The 18,701-nt window shown below is 41.2% G+C and overlaps 1 protein-coding gene across 1 annotated transcript; it reads right to left on the reverse strand.

Moving 5' to 3' along the window:
* Nucleotides 1-629: 629 nt before the first annotated feature.
* On the reverse strand, nucleotides 630-16,868 carry LOC112250179 (ralBP1-associated Eps domain-containing protein 1). The gene is given in 20 exon segments (XM_024420098.2): nucleotides 630-2,349; nucleotides 2,523-2,628; nucleotides 3,334-3,473; nucleotides 3,576-3,662; nucleotides 3,757-3,930; nucleotides 4,193-4,348; nucleotides 4,351-4,390; nucleotides 4,485-4,557; nucleotides 4,708-4,806; nucleotides 5,030-5,117; nucleotides 7,113-7,193; nucleotides 7,687-7,805; nucleotides 7,964-8,118; nucleotides 8,364-8,427; nucleotides 8,705-8,870; nucleotides 9,245-9,378; nucleotides 10,816-10,975; nucleotides 11,207-11,400; nucleotides 12,924-13,047; nucleotides 15,925-16,868. Coding segments are annotated over 20 exon segments (2,382 nt in total). The 5' UTR covers nucleotides 16,078-16,868; the 3' UTR covers nucleotides 630-2,280.
* Nucleotides 16,869-18,701: the final 1,833 nt, after the last annotated feature.

Below are 18,701 nucleotides of genomic sequence, written 5' to 3' on the forward strand. Positions count from 1 at the left end.
TTATTTTCCACCATAATTTGCAAATACATTCATTAAAAATCCTACAATGTGATTGTCTGGATTTTTTTTCTTCTCATTTTGGTCTGTCATAGTTGAAGTGTACCCATGATGAAAATTTGCACAATTGGTGGCTGACTAAATACTTTTTTTGCCCCACTGTATATTTACACACAGTACTTGTCAAAAGTTAGGACACACCTACTCCTTCCAGTTTTTCTCTCTCCTTTTTACTATTTCATACATTCACTGTAGAATAGTGAAGACATCAAAACTATGATATAACACATAGGGAATCATGTAGTAACAACAAAAAAATTAGTTAAATCAAAATATATTTTATATTTGAGATTCTTCAAAGTAGCCACCCTTTGCCTTGACATATTTTCCCCTAACCCTACCACCTCTCTCCTAATTTTAGTAAACGAATGGACACCACATAGGCGTCTACTTCCAGCTTATACACTACATACCTTTTGCTTGAGAAATGTTACACCAGGGGAGAAGTTAACTTGTATGTCAGACTGGAATGCATAAATTGATAGTGTTAAAAATGTAGCAATATACACATTTGTAAGTTCTTCCTTGAGTCAAATCATCAATAAAATAAATTAGACCTGGTAAAAAGGCTGTTAAAATATTGTGCAGTTTTTATTTTGTGTAAAAATCACACAGCTGCTAGTTCATTCTGCAGAGATACATCCATGCAGTTAAACATCTATGATCACACAGCCATAATATAAGCAATTAAATAGAATATTTGCTGTTAGTCAGCAATTAATGCAAATGTACATATGAGATCAAAAGGTGTGTATCATATACAATATACAACATACCCCTTATACAGTACATCAACCTGAACAGCAGGGAAAAGAAGGCTCAACTTGGTTCAATACAGGGAGAATAGATTACAGTGGAAACCTGAACGCCAGGAGTAAGGCTTTTGAAGACAGGTTAAGAAATTAAGAAAACACAAGAAGTTCCAGAAAAACAAAAAGACAGTTATACAAGGTGTAGGTACCAACGCAAATGTCAGACTAGGTAAGATACCGTATACAGGTAGAAATCAAGTGGTTTGTATTTAAGCACTGTCTTCATACTAGATAAGAGCATGAACAACATGCGGGGGGTGGACAAAAAAAACAGGGGAAAAGTGCAGTCGTTTCATTCTGGTCTCGCTTCCATAGTTGGTTATCATATCTCACAGGGAACCTTGTGTTTGGGGCAGGACTGATTCAATTTATGTACCATAAGGAGGCACAGGCAGCATCAGCATGAGCAACTACAGAGCCAGGAGCAAAAACAAAAATGTGGTCTGTAATCTGAGGGTCAATCACTTCACATAGTAACACAGCTCATTTTGTTACAGATTAAATTGCAGAAGACTAGTGGAAGAAAAAAATTATACATACACACTCATTTCATCATGCCGTTTATGTAACCATTGCGTGCCCAAATAAATCCAAACACACACCATACATACAGCACACATGTATACAGAGACGCACATGGACAGAATAGCCCTCCGCGTAGCGGGATGCTGTAATAAACTGGAACATGAATTCATTCCTGTCACATGATCAGTCCAAAGCGCTCCAGGATAGAGTCATCTCCTGTAGACTCCTCACAATGCCTTCACTGGCATGATTATCTGTCCTCGACAGGTCCCAGGAGACCAGGCCCACACAGCACAGGCAGACCCCAGAGTGCTCCTCTACTGGACACTTGTCATCATGGGGAAGAATGAGGGAGGGAACTCGGCCTTCAGTACCCCATGACTCAAGTTCCAGTTCAGTGCCTGTCAGTCTGGCACCGGGGCCTGTGATATAGTATAAGGGATTGACATCCAGAATAATCTTTGCTATTTCTTTGATAAATAAAAGTGCCAATATTTGTAACATTCCTAACCCAGCCCCTTTGGAAAGACTGTTCTGTCTGATGAGGGCGAGTCAGGGTGTGTTGTTGCAAACCGACCGTCAGTCCGTCAGTCAGCCCGTCAGTCAGACCGACCGACCGACTGTCCGTCCATCCGACAGTCAGACCGTCCGACAGACAGACCGTCAAACAGACTGTCAGACCGTCAGGCAGACTGTCAGGCAGACTGTCAGACCGTCAGGCAGACCGTCCGACAGACAGACGGTCGGTCAGTCCATCTGGTTCCCACAGAAGAGACAGCAGAATGCAGAGGGAATGGACAGTGGAGATAACATGTGCATCACACAAAAGGCCCCTTCAGGTCTCTCCTATCTTCTCTCATGAACTTGTCCTCCTCACACACACAGGTTACAAATGGGAAAATGGTCTGAGCTGTTCCAGTTGAACCTCCAAAGATATCCTCTCTTCTAGTAAGTCCTATGAATTAAAAACAACAAGATAAACAATCCTCAAATGAGGACTAAAGTTTAACCTTGTTAAAGACTTGGATTTCGTGAAGATAACATTTTCCAAAATAAGCATCAGGTTCATTTTAGTAACAGAATAAGTAGCTAGCATGCATGCATGTATTATTGTAATCACTCCTATACCTTTAGCTGTTGCTGTAATTCACTGTTGAGTCTGGCCAAAACTGTGTTGGTTTCCTTGTTTCTTCTGATAGAGGCTTGAATTGCTTTTTTATCCTTACCAACAGACCTGTAAAAAGTATTCAAGAGAGTTTTAAGTTCGTTGCTGATGTTAACTACGGAATCTAATGTATAATCAACAACCACAGACCAGTCACTATTCAGATTTACTATGTGCTCGATGTCACAAGAAGGCCAAAAAGATCATCAAGGACAACAACCACCCGAGCCACTGCCTGTTCACCCTGCTATCATCCAGAAGGCGAGGTCAGTACAGGTGCATCAAAGCAGGGAACGAGAGACTGAAAAACAGCTTCTATCTCAAGGCCATCAGACTGTTAAACAGCCACCACTAACATTGAGTGGCTGCTGCCAACATACTGACTCAACTCCGGCCACTAATAATGTAAAAATTGATGAAAAATGTATCACTAGCCACTTTAAACAATGCCACTTCATATGTTTACATACCCTACATTACTCATCTCATATGTATATACTGTACTCTATACCATCCACTGCATCTTGCCTATGCCGTTCTATACCATCACTCATTCATATATTATTTTATGTACAAATTCTTATTCATTCCTTTACACTTGTGTGTATAAGGTAATTGTTGTGAAATTATTAGGTTAGATTACTAGTTGGATATTACTGCATTGTCGGAACTAGAAGCACAAGCATTTCGCTACACTCGCATTACCATCTGCTAACCATGTGTATGTGACAAATAAAATTTGATTTGAGATTCCTTTGAAACCCCTGTTCCTACCTGGGAATGGATGGCAGTGTAGCTAGAACAGTGGCTATGACGTTAGACTTCGGGGGGAGGGTTTCATCCTGGAGTTCATCCTCGGATTTCAGTCTCCGGCGGACAGGTTTGGGTGGGGGGGCCATGATGGACCCTTTGGCCTGACAGGAAAAAAACAAACCCACTGTATCAATCATCTGAACAAATGAGGACATTTAGGCCCCCAGTATTGGCATCATGGTCTCAGTAAGTCCACTACTTACAGAGTTCACAGTAGCTGCAGCTCTCTCTTCCTGGTTGTCAATCTTCACAGTTCTCAAAGGCCCAGCCCCTTCTGTAGACTTCTCTACCTGTGAACAGAGCACACACAGTCTCAGTCTCTTTTCTTATAACAAAGCACAGCTGATAGAACAGGTTCTGTATTATACTGTATGTCTGACTCACTGGCAGACTCTCTGGGTGCTTCTCCCCGTTGTCACTGGGCTGATCTGAGGCAGCGAACGCCTGGAACTGACTGAAGTCAGCGAAGTTGGGCTGCTCTGGTATCTGCTGGGGCGAGGTAGTGGAGTGAGCTGCCAGGCCCTCATCCGAGCGATGCCCACTATGAGGACCAGAGGTCTGGGGACAAAGGGAATAGGATAGACAGAGTTCAGACTTAACACTGCATGTTGAAAACTGAACACAACCTTGAACTGGAGAGTACATGGTCAATGACTGTAGTCTGTGTAGAGTGAATAGAGCGTATGGACAAGAAAAGACAAAGGGAAGAGATTTCAGCATTTCAATGTGTATATTTCCTATTAAAAAAAAGACTACCCAGAGGTGGCAACATCTCTTCTGCTATGAGATTGACTTTCTTCTGTCTGTATTGGCTTTCTACCTGTGTGGGTAGCGGCCTAGGAGGTATGGCTGGAGGACAGGCCACGACTCCAGATTGCTGTGGCCCTGCGGGGTGAGCGGCAAAGTTTCTGTTCATGTCTAGCGAGGAGGAGCGGGAGTGGGAGGCGTTGGGCCTGGGAGGGGGTGGTGGGGGGCAGCCGCCACCTTTAGACCTTCAGGAGAGGTCCCAGAATTAGACCTACAACCCAGACAACACGGCTAGTGAGCTTACTGTTCAAAAGCGCTTCAATAAACAAAGCATCTATTATCTCTAGACATTGAGACTAACTTACCTTTGTCTTGTTACAACACTTGTAATTGGGTCTTGATCTGAAGTATATGAATCTGAACTGCTATAACCATCACCTTTAGTAAAGAACATGAGTATTCTGTTTAACCAATCCTCAAGGAAATGCCATATAATTATGGTCACATGACATTTTCTACAATAGATTTACCTACAAACTGCAATAGTCCTAAGTTCCTTATGATAATGGAACATCCCTTGACACTTACCAGAGTTAGCTGTTACAAACTTCATAGAGGTGGCAAGCTTGGTTTCTTCAGAGAGCTCAGGTGGTTTAGCCATCAGGGGACTGGTAGGATGTGTGTGGTCTGCAGGAATGAGAAAGAAAAACAGTCAATTCCATCAACAGTATATATATATATATATATTTTTTTAACGGTTCTTAAGAGAAAAGGTACAGTGCATCCCTTCACCACTCCCAGCCAAATACATGAGAGTTGCTAGTTGATGGAGTCTCAAAAGTGAACACTGCTTTAGAGGACAGAGCTCAGCGTGTTTAAGCGCTGTTATCATATGGGGGAACCATCTTACCACTTCCGGTTCTCTTCAGCTCCATCTCTTGCATATGGATCTTGCTTGGGGTCATGCGGATGGGAACAGGGTGGACAATAGCTGTATCCTGTAAGGACAAAGGTTTCTTGTTTAATCATTAGCTCACAATAATAATGCCTTAAGGAATCTATCCAATCCCTTTCTGACTGTAAAGAGAACTCCTTTCATACTGTCAGAACAGTTTATAAGGTTAGAAAAGGCTTACAGTGGGGCAAAAAAAGTATTTAGTCAGCCACCAATTGTGCAAGTTCTCCCACTTAAAATGACAGGCCTGTAATTTTCATCATAAGTACACTTCAACTATGACAGACAAAATAAGAAAAAAAAATCCAGAATATCACACTGTATGATTTTTAATGAATTTATTTGCAAATTATGGTGGAAAAAAGGTATTTGGTCACCTACAAACAAGCAATATTTCTGGCTCTCACAGACCTGTAACTTCTTCTTTAAGAGGATCCTCTGTCCTCCACTCGTTACCTGTATTAATGGCACCTGTTTGAACTTGTTATCACTATAAAAGACACCCGTTTACAACCTCAAACAGTCACACTCCAAACTCTACTATGGCCAAGACCAAAGAGCTGTCAAAGGACACCAGAAACAAAATTGTAGACCTGCACCAGGCTGGGAAGACTGATTCTGCAATAGGTAAGCAGCTTGGTTTGAAGAAATCAACTGTGGGAGCAATTATTAGGAAATGGAAGACATACAAGACCACTGACAATCTCCCTCGATCTGGGGCTCCACGCAAGATCTCACCCCGTGGGGTCAAAATGATCACAAGAACAGTGAGCAAAAATCCCAGAACCACACGGGGGGACCTAGTGAATGACCTGCAGAGAGCTGGAACCAAAGTAACAAAGCCTACCATCAGTAACACACTACGCCGCCAGGGACTCAAATCCTGCAGTGCCAGACGTACTGGCTTAAGCCAGGGGACACATATCCAGGCCCGCCTGAAGTTTGCTAGAGAGCATTTGGATGATCCAGAAGAAGATTGGGAGAATGTCATATGGTCAGATGAAACCAATATATAACTTTTTGGTAAAAACTCAACTCGTCGTGTTTGGAGGACAAAGAATGCTTTGGGGCAGTTTTTCTGCAAAGGGACCAGGACGACTGATCCGTGTAAAGGAAAGAATGAATGGGGCCATGTATCGTGAGATTTTGAGTGAAAACCTCCTTCCATCAGCAAGGGCATTGAAGATGAAACGTGGCTGGGTCTTTCAGCATGACAATGATCCCAAACACACCGCCTGGGCAACAAAGGAGTGGCTTCGTAAGAAGCATTTCAAGGTCCTGGAGTGGCCTAGCCAGTCTCCAGATCTCAACCCCATAGAAAATCTTTGGAGGGAGTTGAAAGTCTGTGTTGCCCAGCAACAGCCGCAAAACATCACTGCTCTAGAGGAGATCTGCATGGAGGAATGGGCCAAAATACCAGCAACAGTGTGTGAAAACCTTGTGAAGACTTACAGAAAACGTTTGACCTCTGTCATTGCCAACAAAGTATTGAGATAAACTTTTGTTATTGGCCAAATACTTATTTTCCACCATAATTTGCAAATAAATTCATTAAAAAATCCTACAATGTGATTTTCTGGAATATTTTTTCTTCTCATTTTGTCTGTCATTGTTGAAGTGTACCTATGATGAAAATTACAGGCCTCTCATCTTTTTAAGTGGGAGAACTTGCGCAATTGGTGGCTGACTAAATACTTTTTTGCCCCACTGTATATGCGTGGCAATTATGCAGATTTAAGAAACCAGAAGATATGGGAAAGATATTTCATACTGCTATAATTGATCAAATAGCCCGGACATTGACTTGCCTAGTTAAATAAAGGTCAAAATAAATAAATATATTGTAGAACCCAATATCATATTTTTAATATGGGACAGAAAGTTGAGTATCCAATAAGCTAAGCAAGCAAAATCACATTGACACCTCCGTTGTGGCAGATTCAGCAGAATTAAGTACATGCACTCTAAGAGAGATCAAGGGGCCAAGGGTTAATATTATCATTAATACAGAAACAGGCAAACTAGGTGATTGACTTACAGGGTCAGCTGGTGCAATGTTAGAATCAAATTGGGTCAGAGTTTGTGAGCTGGAGGAGCGTTCACTAAAAGTCTCCCACTGCTAGAGACAAGAGCAGAAGTACATCAGCACCACAGGCATCTCAATGGATCGTCACACAGAGGATGATTCCAGACCCAGTTACAAACCCCACTGCTCTCCCACAGGAGGGGTGATGAACTACATTTATCATCACATATCATCCATTAGTAATAGTGAGGAGGGGTGGATATTGACTAGAAACTGGTTAGTGATAACTAGATAAACAGAAATGGAGCAAACTGACTTTGGGACTGATAAGAATATCAACAATTGCAGCTTTCTGACAAAACATATACAGTATGTAAATTAGTAAGTACTAAGTGGTGTTTCTCAGAAATGGATAAGAAAGGTACTGAATCAGGAAAGTCCTGCAAGAGGATAGGTACTAACACCTCACAATGGAAAGGACCTTTTCGATCATTTCATTGAGAAGTAATTTACAAAATGCTGGAAAGGTAAAAGTTCAATAATGTCCTTTTCTACAGTGATAACATGGGGTGGTGCTGTGTCCAACCTCGTTGCCCTGGTTGAGATCAGGCCAGGTCTGGTTGAGTGAGGGCATGGGGGACTTGTTTGGGGTCACCTCCACGGGGGAGCCCGAGTAGCCGACATCAGGGGCCTGGTCTGGAACCTCTAGAACATGGAACATTTATACCATCAGGATGACTGTTCCATTCAATCACACTTATTTCTTTCCATGTTTCATAAATCAACTGTCTGCAGCAGATGGTCCCCGGGGCAGATTTTGACAGATTCAGAATATGTAGCAGTAGGAGAGTACGAGCTATTACCTGCTGAGTCATCCAAGTCAATAAGCTTTGGCATAAGACTCTCTGGCAGCTTTTCAGGAAGGTCATAGCCATTTTTCCTAGCAACAACAAGATGAAATGCAGCACAGAACTCATCCAGTGTCAACGCCCCGTCTTTATCAAAATCCGAAAGCTCCCTGTAATGCAAAGAATGTGAGAATATTTATTTAAACCCACTCATGCATTGCAATCTCCTGGAATCCCTTGTGAATTCACCAACTGGTAGCCACATTCATTAATTGAAGAGGAGTTACCAAAGGTTATATTTTCCATTCTTTGATATAGCTTCCTAGATTAAAACATATGAGCTATCTGCTTCAGTTATCATTAGACATGGGGAACATCTCAACTAAAGCCAATAGCACACCTTCTAATAACTTACCAAATGTGGGACAGTTCAAGAATAGGTAGCTTTGATTTAGTGAAAAACTCTTTTGCAGCAGAACCTGTAATATAGACAAAGGGTAAAAGTCAGTTAGTGATAGGCCAATCATTGTAGTGTAACAGCCAGAGTCCCTGTAACCTTTAAATGGGAACAAGTGTAAAAGGTGGTCTCAAACTAGGGTTGCAAAATGTCCTTAAATTCCCTGGTTTGTCAGAAATCCTGGTTGAAGATTCCTGATGTTCTGCTCATTCCAAGAATCCTCCATCCAGGTTTAATGGAAAACCTGGACATTTTTGGAAAGTTACAACCCTGTTCCAGAAAAAGATCACTCTACTTACCAGGAATGAAACCGTTGAGGTCGGGCTGGATGGTCTTGAACTGATTGATGTAATACTGCCTCTGCTCGTCCGTGATTTTCCAGGGGTCGTCATAACTGCTACTGGACTGTCTTTGGATTTCATTGGCTGTAGTAACAGATGCAACCGTTCGTATGGAAGAGTTCTCCTAAAGGCAGCCAAGTGAAACATTTAGAGGAAAATAACAGATTGAAACAATCCTTTGGAAGAGCTGTGATAGTACTAATAGGTAATGAATACACAGACTGTGGGACGATGGGAAATAAACAGAAGAGTATCAGAAGAGGATTTGCAAGTGTTTGTTTTCAAATACCTCAACCCACTTACAATGAATCTTGCTCATTTGGACACGGAACTGTTCCTGATTTATTGCAGTGAAATATGTATTTTTATGAAGGGGAAACTGAAGCCATCAAAAAAGAGCATATAGTGAAGTAGGCTAGACAAGAAGTTACGATAAAGCTCCATCTCTGCCTTTAAGTGAGAAAGATGACAGGTCCATGGAAGCATTTGCTGCACTACCTGGACCGGCGAGAGATGCATTGGTGGCATTTTGCTGGAGGAGGGGGGATAAGTATCTTTCAAACTGACCCAGCTTTCCTGAACGGGGGGAGGTGAGTGGGCAGACCACATCCCATCACCTACCACCACAGGTCCTATGGAGAGAGGATAGTTACACAGCCTCAGACAGTGCCATTAGATTACACAAAGATCGTTCTAGCAACAGTAGAGAGCATACTCAAGAACTGTTGAAGGACTGGACTACAGAGAGACAGTGCGGTAAAGAAGTATTTGCCCCATTTTTTGCATATTTTTGATACTGAATGTTATCAGACCTTCAACCAAAACCTAATATTAGATAAAGAGAACCTGAGTTTACCAATAACAAAATGTATATTTGTTTTATTTAATAAAAGTTCTTCAACACCTAATTCCCCTGTGTGAAAATGTAATTGCCCCCTTAAACCCACAGATATCCCTGAGTGTAAGCATGAAGTGCTCATTTCAAGTCGTGCCACAACATCTCAATTGGGATTAGGCCTGGACTTTGACTAGGCTATTCCAAAACTTCAAATTTGTTGCTTTTTAACCATTTTCATGTTTATTTTAATTATTCAACTAGGCAAGTCAGTTAAGAACAAATTCTTATTTACAATGACGGCCTACCAAAAGGCCTCCTCCGGGGACAGGGGCTGGGATTAAAAATTAAAAATATATAAATATAGGACAAAACACACATCACGACAAGAGAGACAACACAACGCTACATAAAGAGAGACCTAAGACAACAACATAGCAAGACAGCAACACAGAATGGTAGCAACACAACATGGTAGCAGCACAAAACATGGTAGACACTGGGCACAGACAACAGCACAAAGGGCAAGAAGGTAGAGGTGTGTTTTGGATCATTGCCTTGCTACATGACCGAGTTGTGCTTCAGCTTCAGACGGGTGGCCTGACATTCTCCTGTAGAATTACCTGATAGAAGGAACCATGAATTCTGCTCTATTAAGTCAAGTCAGGTCCTGAGGTAGCAAAGCATCCCCAAACCATCAAACTACCACCACGCTTGACCGTTGGTATGAGGTTCTTACTGTGGAATGCAGAGTTTGGTTTTCACCAGACATAAAATGGGACCCATCTCATCCAAAAAGTTGACTCGTGTTTGCCAAAAAGCACCTGGATGATCATCAAGACTCTTGGAAGAGTGTTCTATGGGCTGATGATTCAAAAGTATAACTTTTTGGACGACTTTGCTCATGAAATAAGTACGTAATTTGTTATTTATTCATTCAGGTTCCCTTTATCTAATATTATGTGTTGGTTGAAGATCTAATAACATTTAGTATGAAAAAATATGCAGAAGTAGCTACAATTAGAAAAGGGGCAAATACTTTTTCACAGCATTGTATGACATCAACATCCTCATCAGGAAACAAACCAGTTCTGTTTATTGGCTGAACCTCCCATTTATTTAAGACATGCAAAAGTTACAGGATGGTGAACGTCAATAAGACGCATTATTGGACATCTCCATCGCCAGATTGTCATCTTCGCAGAGGATACAGTTTGCAGAGTAGAGTGTGTACCTGATTGTGCTTCTCTGAAAGGTGTCCAGACAGCACCTGCCACCACCACAGCAGGTCTCTCCACGTTCCCCCCGCTTGCCTGCCGTTTGTGCTTTCTCCAGGCATGAGGCGAGGTGGGAGGGGACTGGTGGGGAGATACCACTGGGGATGTGGTGTCGGGCTGCAGAGGGGTAAATAACATTAGATAAAACGTATGTCTATCAAAGTTAGATCTGTCTCAGTTTCTTAAAAAAAGGATAATACAAATTGGTTTGTATCAAATAAATGTTGATTTCCTTGCCTTTTCCAACATGTAGGCTATATCAAACTTTCACCACTATCAAAATACCAGCTCTTATTGAGCATGATATCTAAACTACTTCTCCAGGCGGGAAGAATTATTATGACTGACCTGTGGTTCTACTGTGGGCACACAGGGCTGGATGACCTCGTGGGCAGACACCTTCTTGACCTGCCCTCGGCCAGGGGGTCGTGGAATCACACCCTGGTAAGGCCCCTGGTTCTCCAAGTCAGGGTACATGGCTGTGTGTCTGGCCTCTTGCTCATTTTTGGCCACAACAAAGCGAGGCAGAGGCAAGTCCTTGACTGTGGATGAAAAACACTGCTAGATAACAGCACTACCTCAAATCCCCTCCAGCTAGTTGTCTTGACAAGTCAGTTGTTGTAGTCTAGCATGGCTTATCACAACAAAAGTGTTGATATTAAAAACCAGATCAAGTTAAGTATTACAAGATTGACAACGTGTGTGTGTGTATATATATATATATATAAAAATATAAAAATAATAAATATATAATATATATATATAATATATATATAAATATATATATATTATAAATATATTATATAAATATATTTTATAAATATATATAATATATATATAATATATATAATATATATATCTCTCAGGTGCTTTACAAAGCTTGTAGCCATATGACAATTCTAGTTGTTTTTCTTTGTTGAGTTAATGTGTGTGTGTGTTTTTATGTCTTTTTGTAGTTTGTCAGGGTAATTGCTTGTGTGTGGGAGTGATTCTTTTGTTAGTTTTTTCTTGGTTTGTTTGCTTTTGTGTGTCCACCAAACTGGGGTAGTGGGCTAAAAGGGTGGGGTGTTCTCGGGGAGGTGTGGAGGGTAGTCTGGGGGACCATGAACCATTACCTCCCACTTTCCTATTGTGGTTTGAAAAGAAAGACCAAACACAGGACAAAAAAAAGGTGGCGGCTAAAAAAGACGGGGGAAAAAACCTGATGTTCATGTTCTAAAGGGCAACTTGGAGTCTTTTCCTCCAATCTCACTGGCCCAGCTGCCCGTTTGGGTTGTGCAATTTCCTGTTGACTTAAGTCTCTATTCTTCTCTTGTATCTTAACCCTACAGGGATGCCTTTATTTCCTGCAAATGCTCACCAATGCTCTATCTCTGAACCATCCATATATTTGCATCCTGTTGCTTATTAATAGACAGATACGAGACTTGGGTGAGTCTCCCAAGTGATGCACATATCCTCCATGTTTTGACAGAATACTACACATTTAAAAACAGCTCATCTCTAGGGAGCAAATTCAGTTCAATACCAAAACATACCTTATTTGTATTTTAGGCCCATGTGTTAGGGCTGTGACGATACCAGTATTGCGATATTTGGTCATTAATGATGTTTGTTTCCAACATTGTGTCTGTTTTCCTAAATAAGTTAAATCTGCTTTGTGTTTGGTTAAATTGCCACGATAATAACGAGTATCGCGATATTGGTATTGTCTCAGCCCTACTGTGTGTCCATTGATTCAAATGGGAAACCTAGTCAGTTGCACAACTGAATGCAACTAACCCAACCCCTCTGAATCAGGGAAGAAGTTGGTAAGTGTAGGCTATCCTTATTCCATCTTTGAAGTTATGCAATCAGCTCTCCTGTTGCAACGTTTGAAGTCAAATAAATGCCATTGTATAGTCATGTGTTCTTTACTACTGTCCCTTCAATATCAGCAGGTTGATTTTAAATATAACCAGACCGAAGGCAAACAAAGATTTAAACATTGTCCAGTGCTATACCCTGCCTCATATTTTAGGGGTCCATTTCTAATAGTTGGAGAATTCTAGACATGTTTACTCACCAGAATTGAGGCTCTCTACCCGGAGAGGCAGTCCAGACTGGGCTACAGCGATGAGTTTCAGTGCAATGTAAAACTGGCTCCTTCCAAAATGGCCCAGGCGAGTGGCTCCACAGAGCTCTGTTATCTGAGACAACAAAATATTACCAACATCAGTCTTTAGAGTGATACAAACTCATTCTGTTAATGCACTACTGTTTTGTGCCAAAATGTTATAATGGGGAGAATGCTGCAGTCTCTCGCAGAGAAAGTTCCAAGGACATTGCTTCCTAACACAGGAAGACAGTTGTTGCTTTGCGTGCTTACTGAGCAATGTGACTTGTGTCTGCACAAAATGGTCTGTAATGTCTAAAAGGAACATGCACTATCTGAATATGGAGAGGTGTACGCCTTTAGCATTGCAGTGCTATAGGGTAAGACCAACGTTGGTAAAAAAAATGATGCTACCAGCCTAGGCCTAGTGACTCAGCATCATTTCAATGTGAAATAGGCGGTCAAACTGACAGACCCAGGAAACATTTCACATCTCAGATTTATGGATCATGTATAAAGCCTATTCTTCAGTACACTAAACAACCATAGCAGAAACTATTAGTCTTGTGTTTCTGCAGGAGGAAGAAATCATGGCCCAAAAAAATAGCAAGTTAATTATGTACACCAGGACAAATGGCTGAGGAATTAGACTGAGCCGGTCAATAACTGACACTTTGAATGAAAGACAGCCCAGAAATCCTTCAACCGTGACAGTAATGTTGATGTCAGCCCAGAAAATGATAATAGCACGAATATACAAAGAAATAGGCAAGCCGAACAGAACTATGTTCAAGTAACTCAGTCTGTGCTAGAACGCACATTCTACTGACTTTACATCTTGGATTTGATAAATCATTCAAATGAGCACTTTGACCTTTGGATAGGGCATTATCAACAAAGCGTCACAATAAAGGTGCAGCACTTTCAATTTGCCTGCTAGGGGGGAGAGAGACCCCAGCTCAGATAAAACCTTTTACAACTGTGTGCCGTTTTCAAGGGATTGTAAAATAAATGTTAACTACTTGGTTGTAATATTATCACCTCTTGAAGAGCATAGAATGACATTTCTGATTATTCCATGCGAAACAATTGTGCACATTTAGCTATAGCCGAATATGCACTCTTAAGGAAAAGGAGCCTACCGTTATTCCTTAAGGTCCAAGGAACTTATTTGCTGAGTTAGACTGGCTCTTGCATCCCAAACAACCAAATTCTCCATCTAAAACATGAATCGATTCTCAATTGCGATACGTGTCTAGAAACATAAAGCCCTTTACTTTCATTTCAAATAAAAAAAATGCTAAATACTCACTAACCCTATAAAAAAGGTGGGTATCAATTTATTTTCTTTATTATTTCTCTGTGATATTAAAAGATACGGTACCGCAAGTGATGCGTATTAATGTTCATCCCAAGCTTCTGGGTTCTTAACAAAACGCCCCAGTACAGAAGAGGCCTTCATCCAATGACTCTGAAGTCTAAAGTAATGTCATGGAAATGAGAGTCATGATCAGGAGCTAATGTAGCTCTATCAGAGTTATACAACAAGTAACTGCATGTTTATCATGATCAGTAAACATCAATTGATCATGTAATTTCAGATATGTTAGGGTAGTTTCACAATATCTCTCAATATTGGCCACCATCAATTGGATATTTGAGTGATATAAAAGTGAACTAGACCTGTCAAGTATGAGTGGTTTAGGTTAATTTCCCATCCTTTGTGGGCTCTGCATGTCAAGCAGAAGGTATGTGTTTGCCGATGTACTGTTAGTTGATAATGTTTACTTGGTAAGCTACCGGTAGAAACTTTGTACACTTGGCTAAACATAGTGGTAAGTAGAGGTAATGTACTTTTTTCTCCAATCAACGTAGGCCAACCTAGTGAAGTTGGCTATCATTATCAAATTTTTAACATTACTTTTAATAGTGTTTAATCACTATTGGTGCTAACAGACATGATAGGCTTCATTGATTGATGGACCTTGACAAATTGGCTAACTAGCTAATAACATGTTTGACTACACATTTAGCTACATACCAAATTGATAGGCTACCCTCACTTATCTGAAAATACATGATCAATGGATGTTAACTGATCATGATTAAGCATGCAGTTAATTGCTGATTAACTTGGATGATAGAGCTAAACATTTGGAATAATTGGAAATGTGTATATCAAGAGGTGATGATATTAAAACCAAATAGTTATAACATTTATTTAACAATCCCTTGAAAACGACACATAGCTGGGCTCCTGAGTGGCGCAGCGGTCTATGGCATTGCATCTCAGTGCTTGAGGCGTCACTAGACATCCTGGTTCAAATCCAGGCTGTGATTGGGAGTCCCAAAGGGCGGCACACAATTGGCCAAGTGTCATCTGGGTTTGGCCGGTGTAGGCAGTCACTGACCTGTCTAGTTAAAGGTACATGTACACACACACACACACAATTGTCGTTAATAGCAAAAGGTGGGTGTTGCATTACCCCCCCAGCAGCCAAATCGATCGCTCTGCACAGTATTACGTTTTATTGATAACGACCTATATAATCAAGGTAATACAAATAAGATTGTGTCCGTTAAATATGGACAATATTATTGTAAACTTTATATCCAGTCATCAATTAAGTATCAACTGCACAAGGAAGGAAGTGGGCTATAGACTGTTAGGTAGCTAATAATTAAAATTGTAAGACTATCAAGCAGAAAGATAGCTAGAAGAACATTGGAAATAAATATGGTGCTGAAAGAACATGTCTATTAACATCAGTTTGCCCATGTAGATAATGGAATGCTAGCAACTTGCTAACTTCCTCTGGGTAGCATACTTGGTTAGCAGTTAGCAAAGTGAAAAGGGGCTTTGCAACTGGCTAACGTTAGAAGGTGTCTTGTCACGTTCACCAGTCAACAAGCACGCCACATACAATAAATCTCTATCACACTTCACAGATTGATACATTAGCTAGCTTACCTGCAGGACAACCTCACTGGGTAGCTGGGCCGCCCGGAAAAGATCAAGAACTTTGCCGTTGGAAGCCACTTTCTTGGTGTTGTCCGTATCGCAATAAACGAACAAATCAGAGTAATACTTCTGCTCCACATCAGTTAACGTTAAACTTTCCATTATGGCATCAAAAGTACGCGATCAGCAGACTAATTTTGTTATCCTTGTGATAACTGGACTCAACAAGGCGAGAGGAGCGACGTTGCTGGTCAGCTTTGCTAGTTTCTCAGCTTAGCTAAATACTACTGTAGTTAGCTAGCTATGGCAAGAAGGGTATAATTTTTTTGTATTTCACCTTCGTGAATGTCCTCAGAAACTAGCCTAGTAGCAATATTACGTGCCGACTAATTAGAACAATGATTTATTTCGGATAATTATGAATTTATCAATCAATAAAATGTGAGTAAATAATGACTGACGTTGCTACCAACGTTAGCTAAACAAGCTAGCTATATGATATTAGCAGGTAGCTTAACTAACAACGTTAGCCTGAAGTCAGCAGTGCCAGTAGTCAACTTCCGAGACTGGACGTCGCTATTGAACAGTAAATCAACCGGAATTCGAGTTCTTCCGGTTCTATTCCGTTACCGTATGTTGTTTCAATCAATTTAAAATCTTTCTTAATTATGTTAGAAGTAAAGTTTCAGGGTCTTTTGGCTCTTTCCTCCATCAGCCAGAGCCGCCATTCCTATACCCCGTGATGTCATCGTACAGACCGTGAGAGTCAGCGCGTGTCTGCAAAGCAGGGGGGACTAACCGTGTCCCGGATGAAGGATGTCAACCATAGAAATATAATGAATAGAACGGGTCTCCCCATTCAATTCAATGGCCTTTTGTCATTTGACAGAGTCCGTCCTTAGCCCTCTCTTTCCCATCCTCTCTTCTCCGTAACCCGGAAACCGATAAGTGTTGAGTGGTCGAGGAGTTGTTCCAATTCGTTTGTAGGCAAACGGAAGACGGTCCTCCCCTCCTCGATAGCCTCCTTTTGGTGAGGAAGCAGAAGTGTATCCTTCTCAGAACAATTTTGAAATCTGCCACACCCCCTTTGAATCAGTTATTGTTTTATCGAAGGAATGCACTCAAACATGTGTTCCTTATCATTTATTTTAAAAATGTTTTAATCACTTTATACATCTATTTTGGGTTTTCACACAAGTGTTGGAGAAGGAGAGTCTCATTTCATACAAGTACATTTTCGTCCACTTTCCCCTCTCCTGGCTGCCTCTCCTTTTCTCAATTGGTTTGCTTAATTCCTGCGTCCTTAATTCCTGCATCCTCTCTCCAAGGTAATCGAGGCGAGGCAGTGAGGAGAGGGAAAGTGGACGAAAAATGAGATTGCATTTGGATTACTGTTACAGTGCTATTTGGGTTATTAATTGGATTTGTTCGGACATTTCTTAATTTCTTTATTTTTACATTGTGTGTATTGTTTTGCTATGTTTTACTACACTGTTGGAGCGAGAAACACAAACATTTCGCTGCACCTGCGATAATGTCTGCAAATCTGTGTACGCTACCTATAGGGTTCTGCTTTTCTTTTCTTAGTCAACCTTGTTCTTTTTATTTGTGTTCTTGAACATAGCCATGTTTCTTTGTGTTCTGGAACAGAGCCCTGTCTTTCATTTTTGTTGATTGATTTCACCTGTGTTCGGTCTCATCAGTTCCCTATTTAGTTCAGTTCTTTCTGTTTTTATGATTGTGAGGTTTTGTTTGTTTTTGACCATTGCCTGTGACCATGATTTCTGCCTTTTGCATCAGACTGTGGCCCTCAGTTCACCTCACTTGTATGGAAATAATTCATGGCACACCTGGGGATCATGGTCAGTCTCCCCTCTGGGTACTGTCCTCAAGCTAATGGGCAGGTTAATTAGGAAGTGGGCAGGTTCCTGAGGTATTACTGTCAGGACCGGTGGGGGAGTGGGTGGGTTTTCTACCTTGGGCGGAGTACGTGCAGCATTCCCTCCGCCACTCCTCCACTAACCTCACCCCAACACGCACTGGAAAGGCGTATCAGCCGGCCCTGGCACCTTGGCATCCCAGCCAGACTGAGGCCCCTGCGGTGGATGAGTGGTTTTGGCGCGCTGAGGGGACCTGGAACGCTGCGCACACTCGTCTCCAGCGGGCTGTGTGTTGGCACAAGAAACAGGCCGACCGCCACTCAAATCAAATCAAATTTTATTTGTCACATACACATGGTTAGCAGATGTTAATGCGAGTGTAGCCAAATGCTTGTGCTTCTAGTTCCGACAATGCAGTAATAACGAGCAAGTAATCTAACTAACAATTCCAAAAAAAAACTACTGTCATACACAGTGTAAGGGGATAAAGAATATGTACATAAGGATATATGAATGAGTGATGGTACAGAGCAGCATAGGCAAGATACAGTAGATGATATCGAGTACAGTATATACATATGAGATAAGTATGTAAACCAAGTGGCATAGTTAAAGTGGCTAGTGATACATGTATTACATAAGGATGCAGTCGATGATATAGAGTACAGTATCAACGTATGCATATGAGATGAACAATGTAGGGTAAGTAACATTATATAAGGTAGCATTGTTTAAAGTGGCTAGTGATATATTTACATCATTTCCCATCGATTCCCATGATTAAAGTGGCTGGAGTAGAGTCAGTGTCATTGACAGTGTGTTGGCAGTAGCCACTCAATGTTAGTGGTGGCTGTTTAACAGTCTGATGGCCTTGAGATAGAAGCTGTTTTTCAGTCTCTCGGTCCC

Source organism: Oncorhynchus tshawytscha, linkage group LG05 (assembly GCF_018296145.1).
Source record: "Oncorhynchus tshawytscha isolate Ot180627B linkage group LG05, Otsh_v2.0, whole genome shotgun sequence".
NCBI classification, from domain to species: Eukaryota; Metazoa; Chordata; class Actinopteri; order Salmoniformes; family Salmonidae; genus Oncorhynchus; species Oncorhynchus tshawytscha.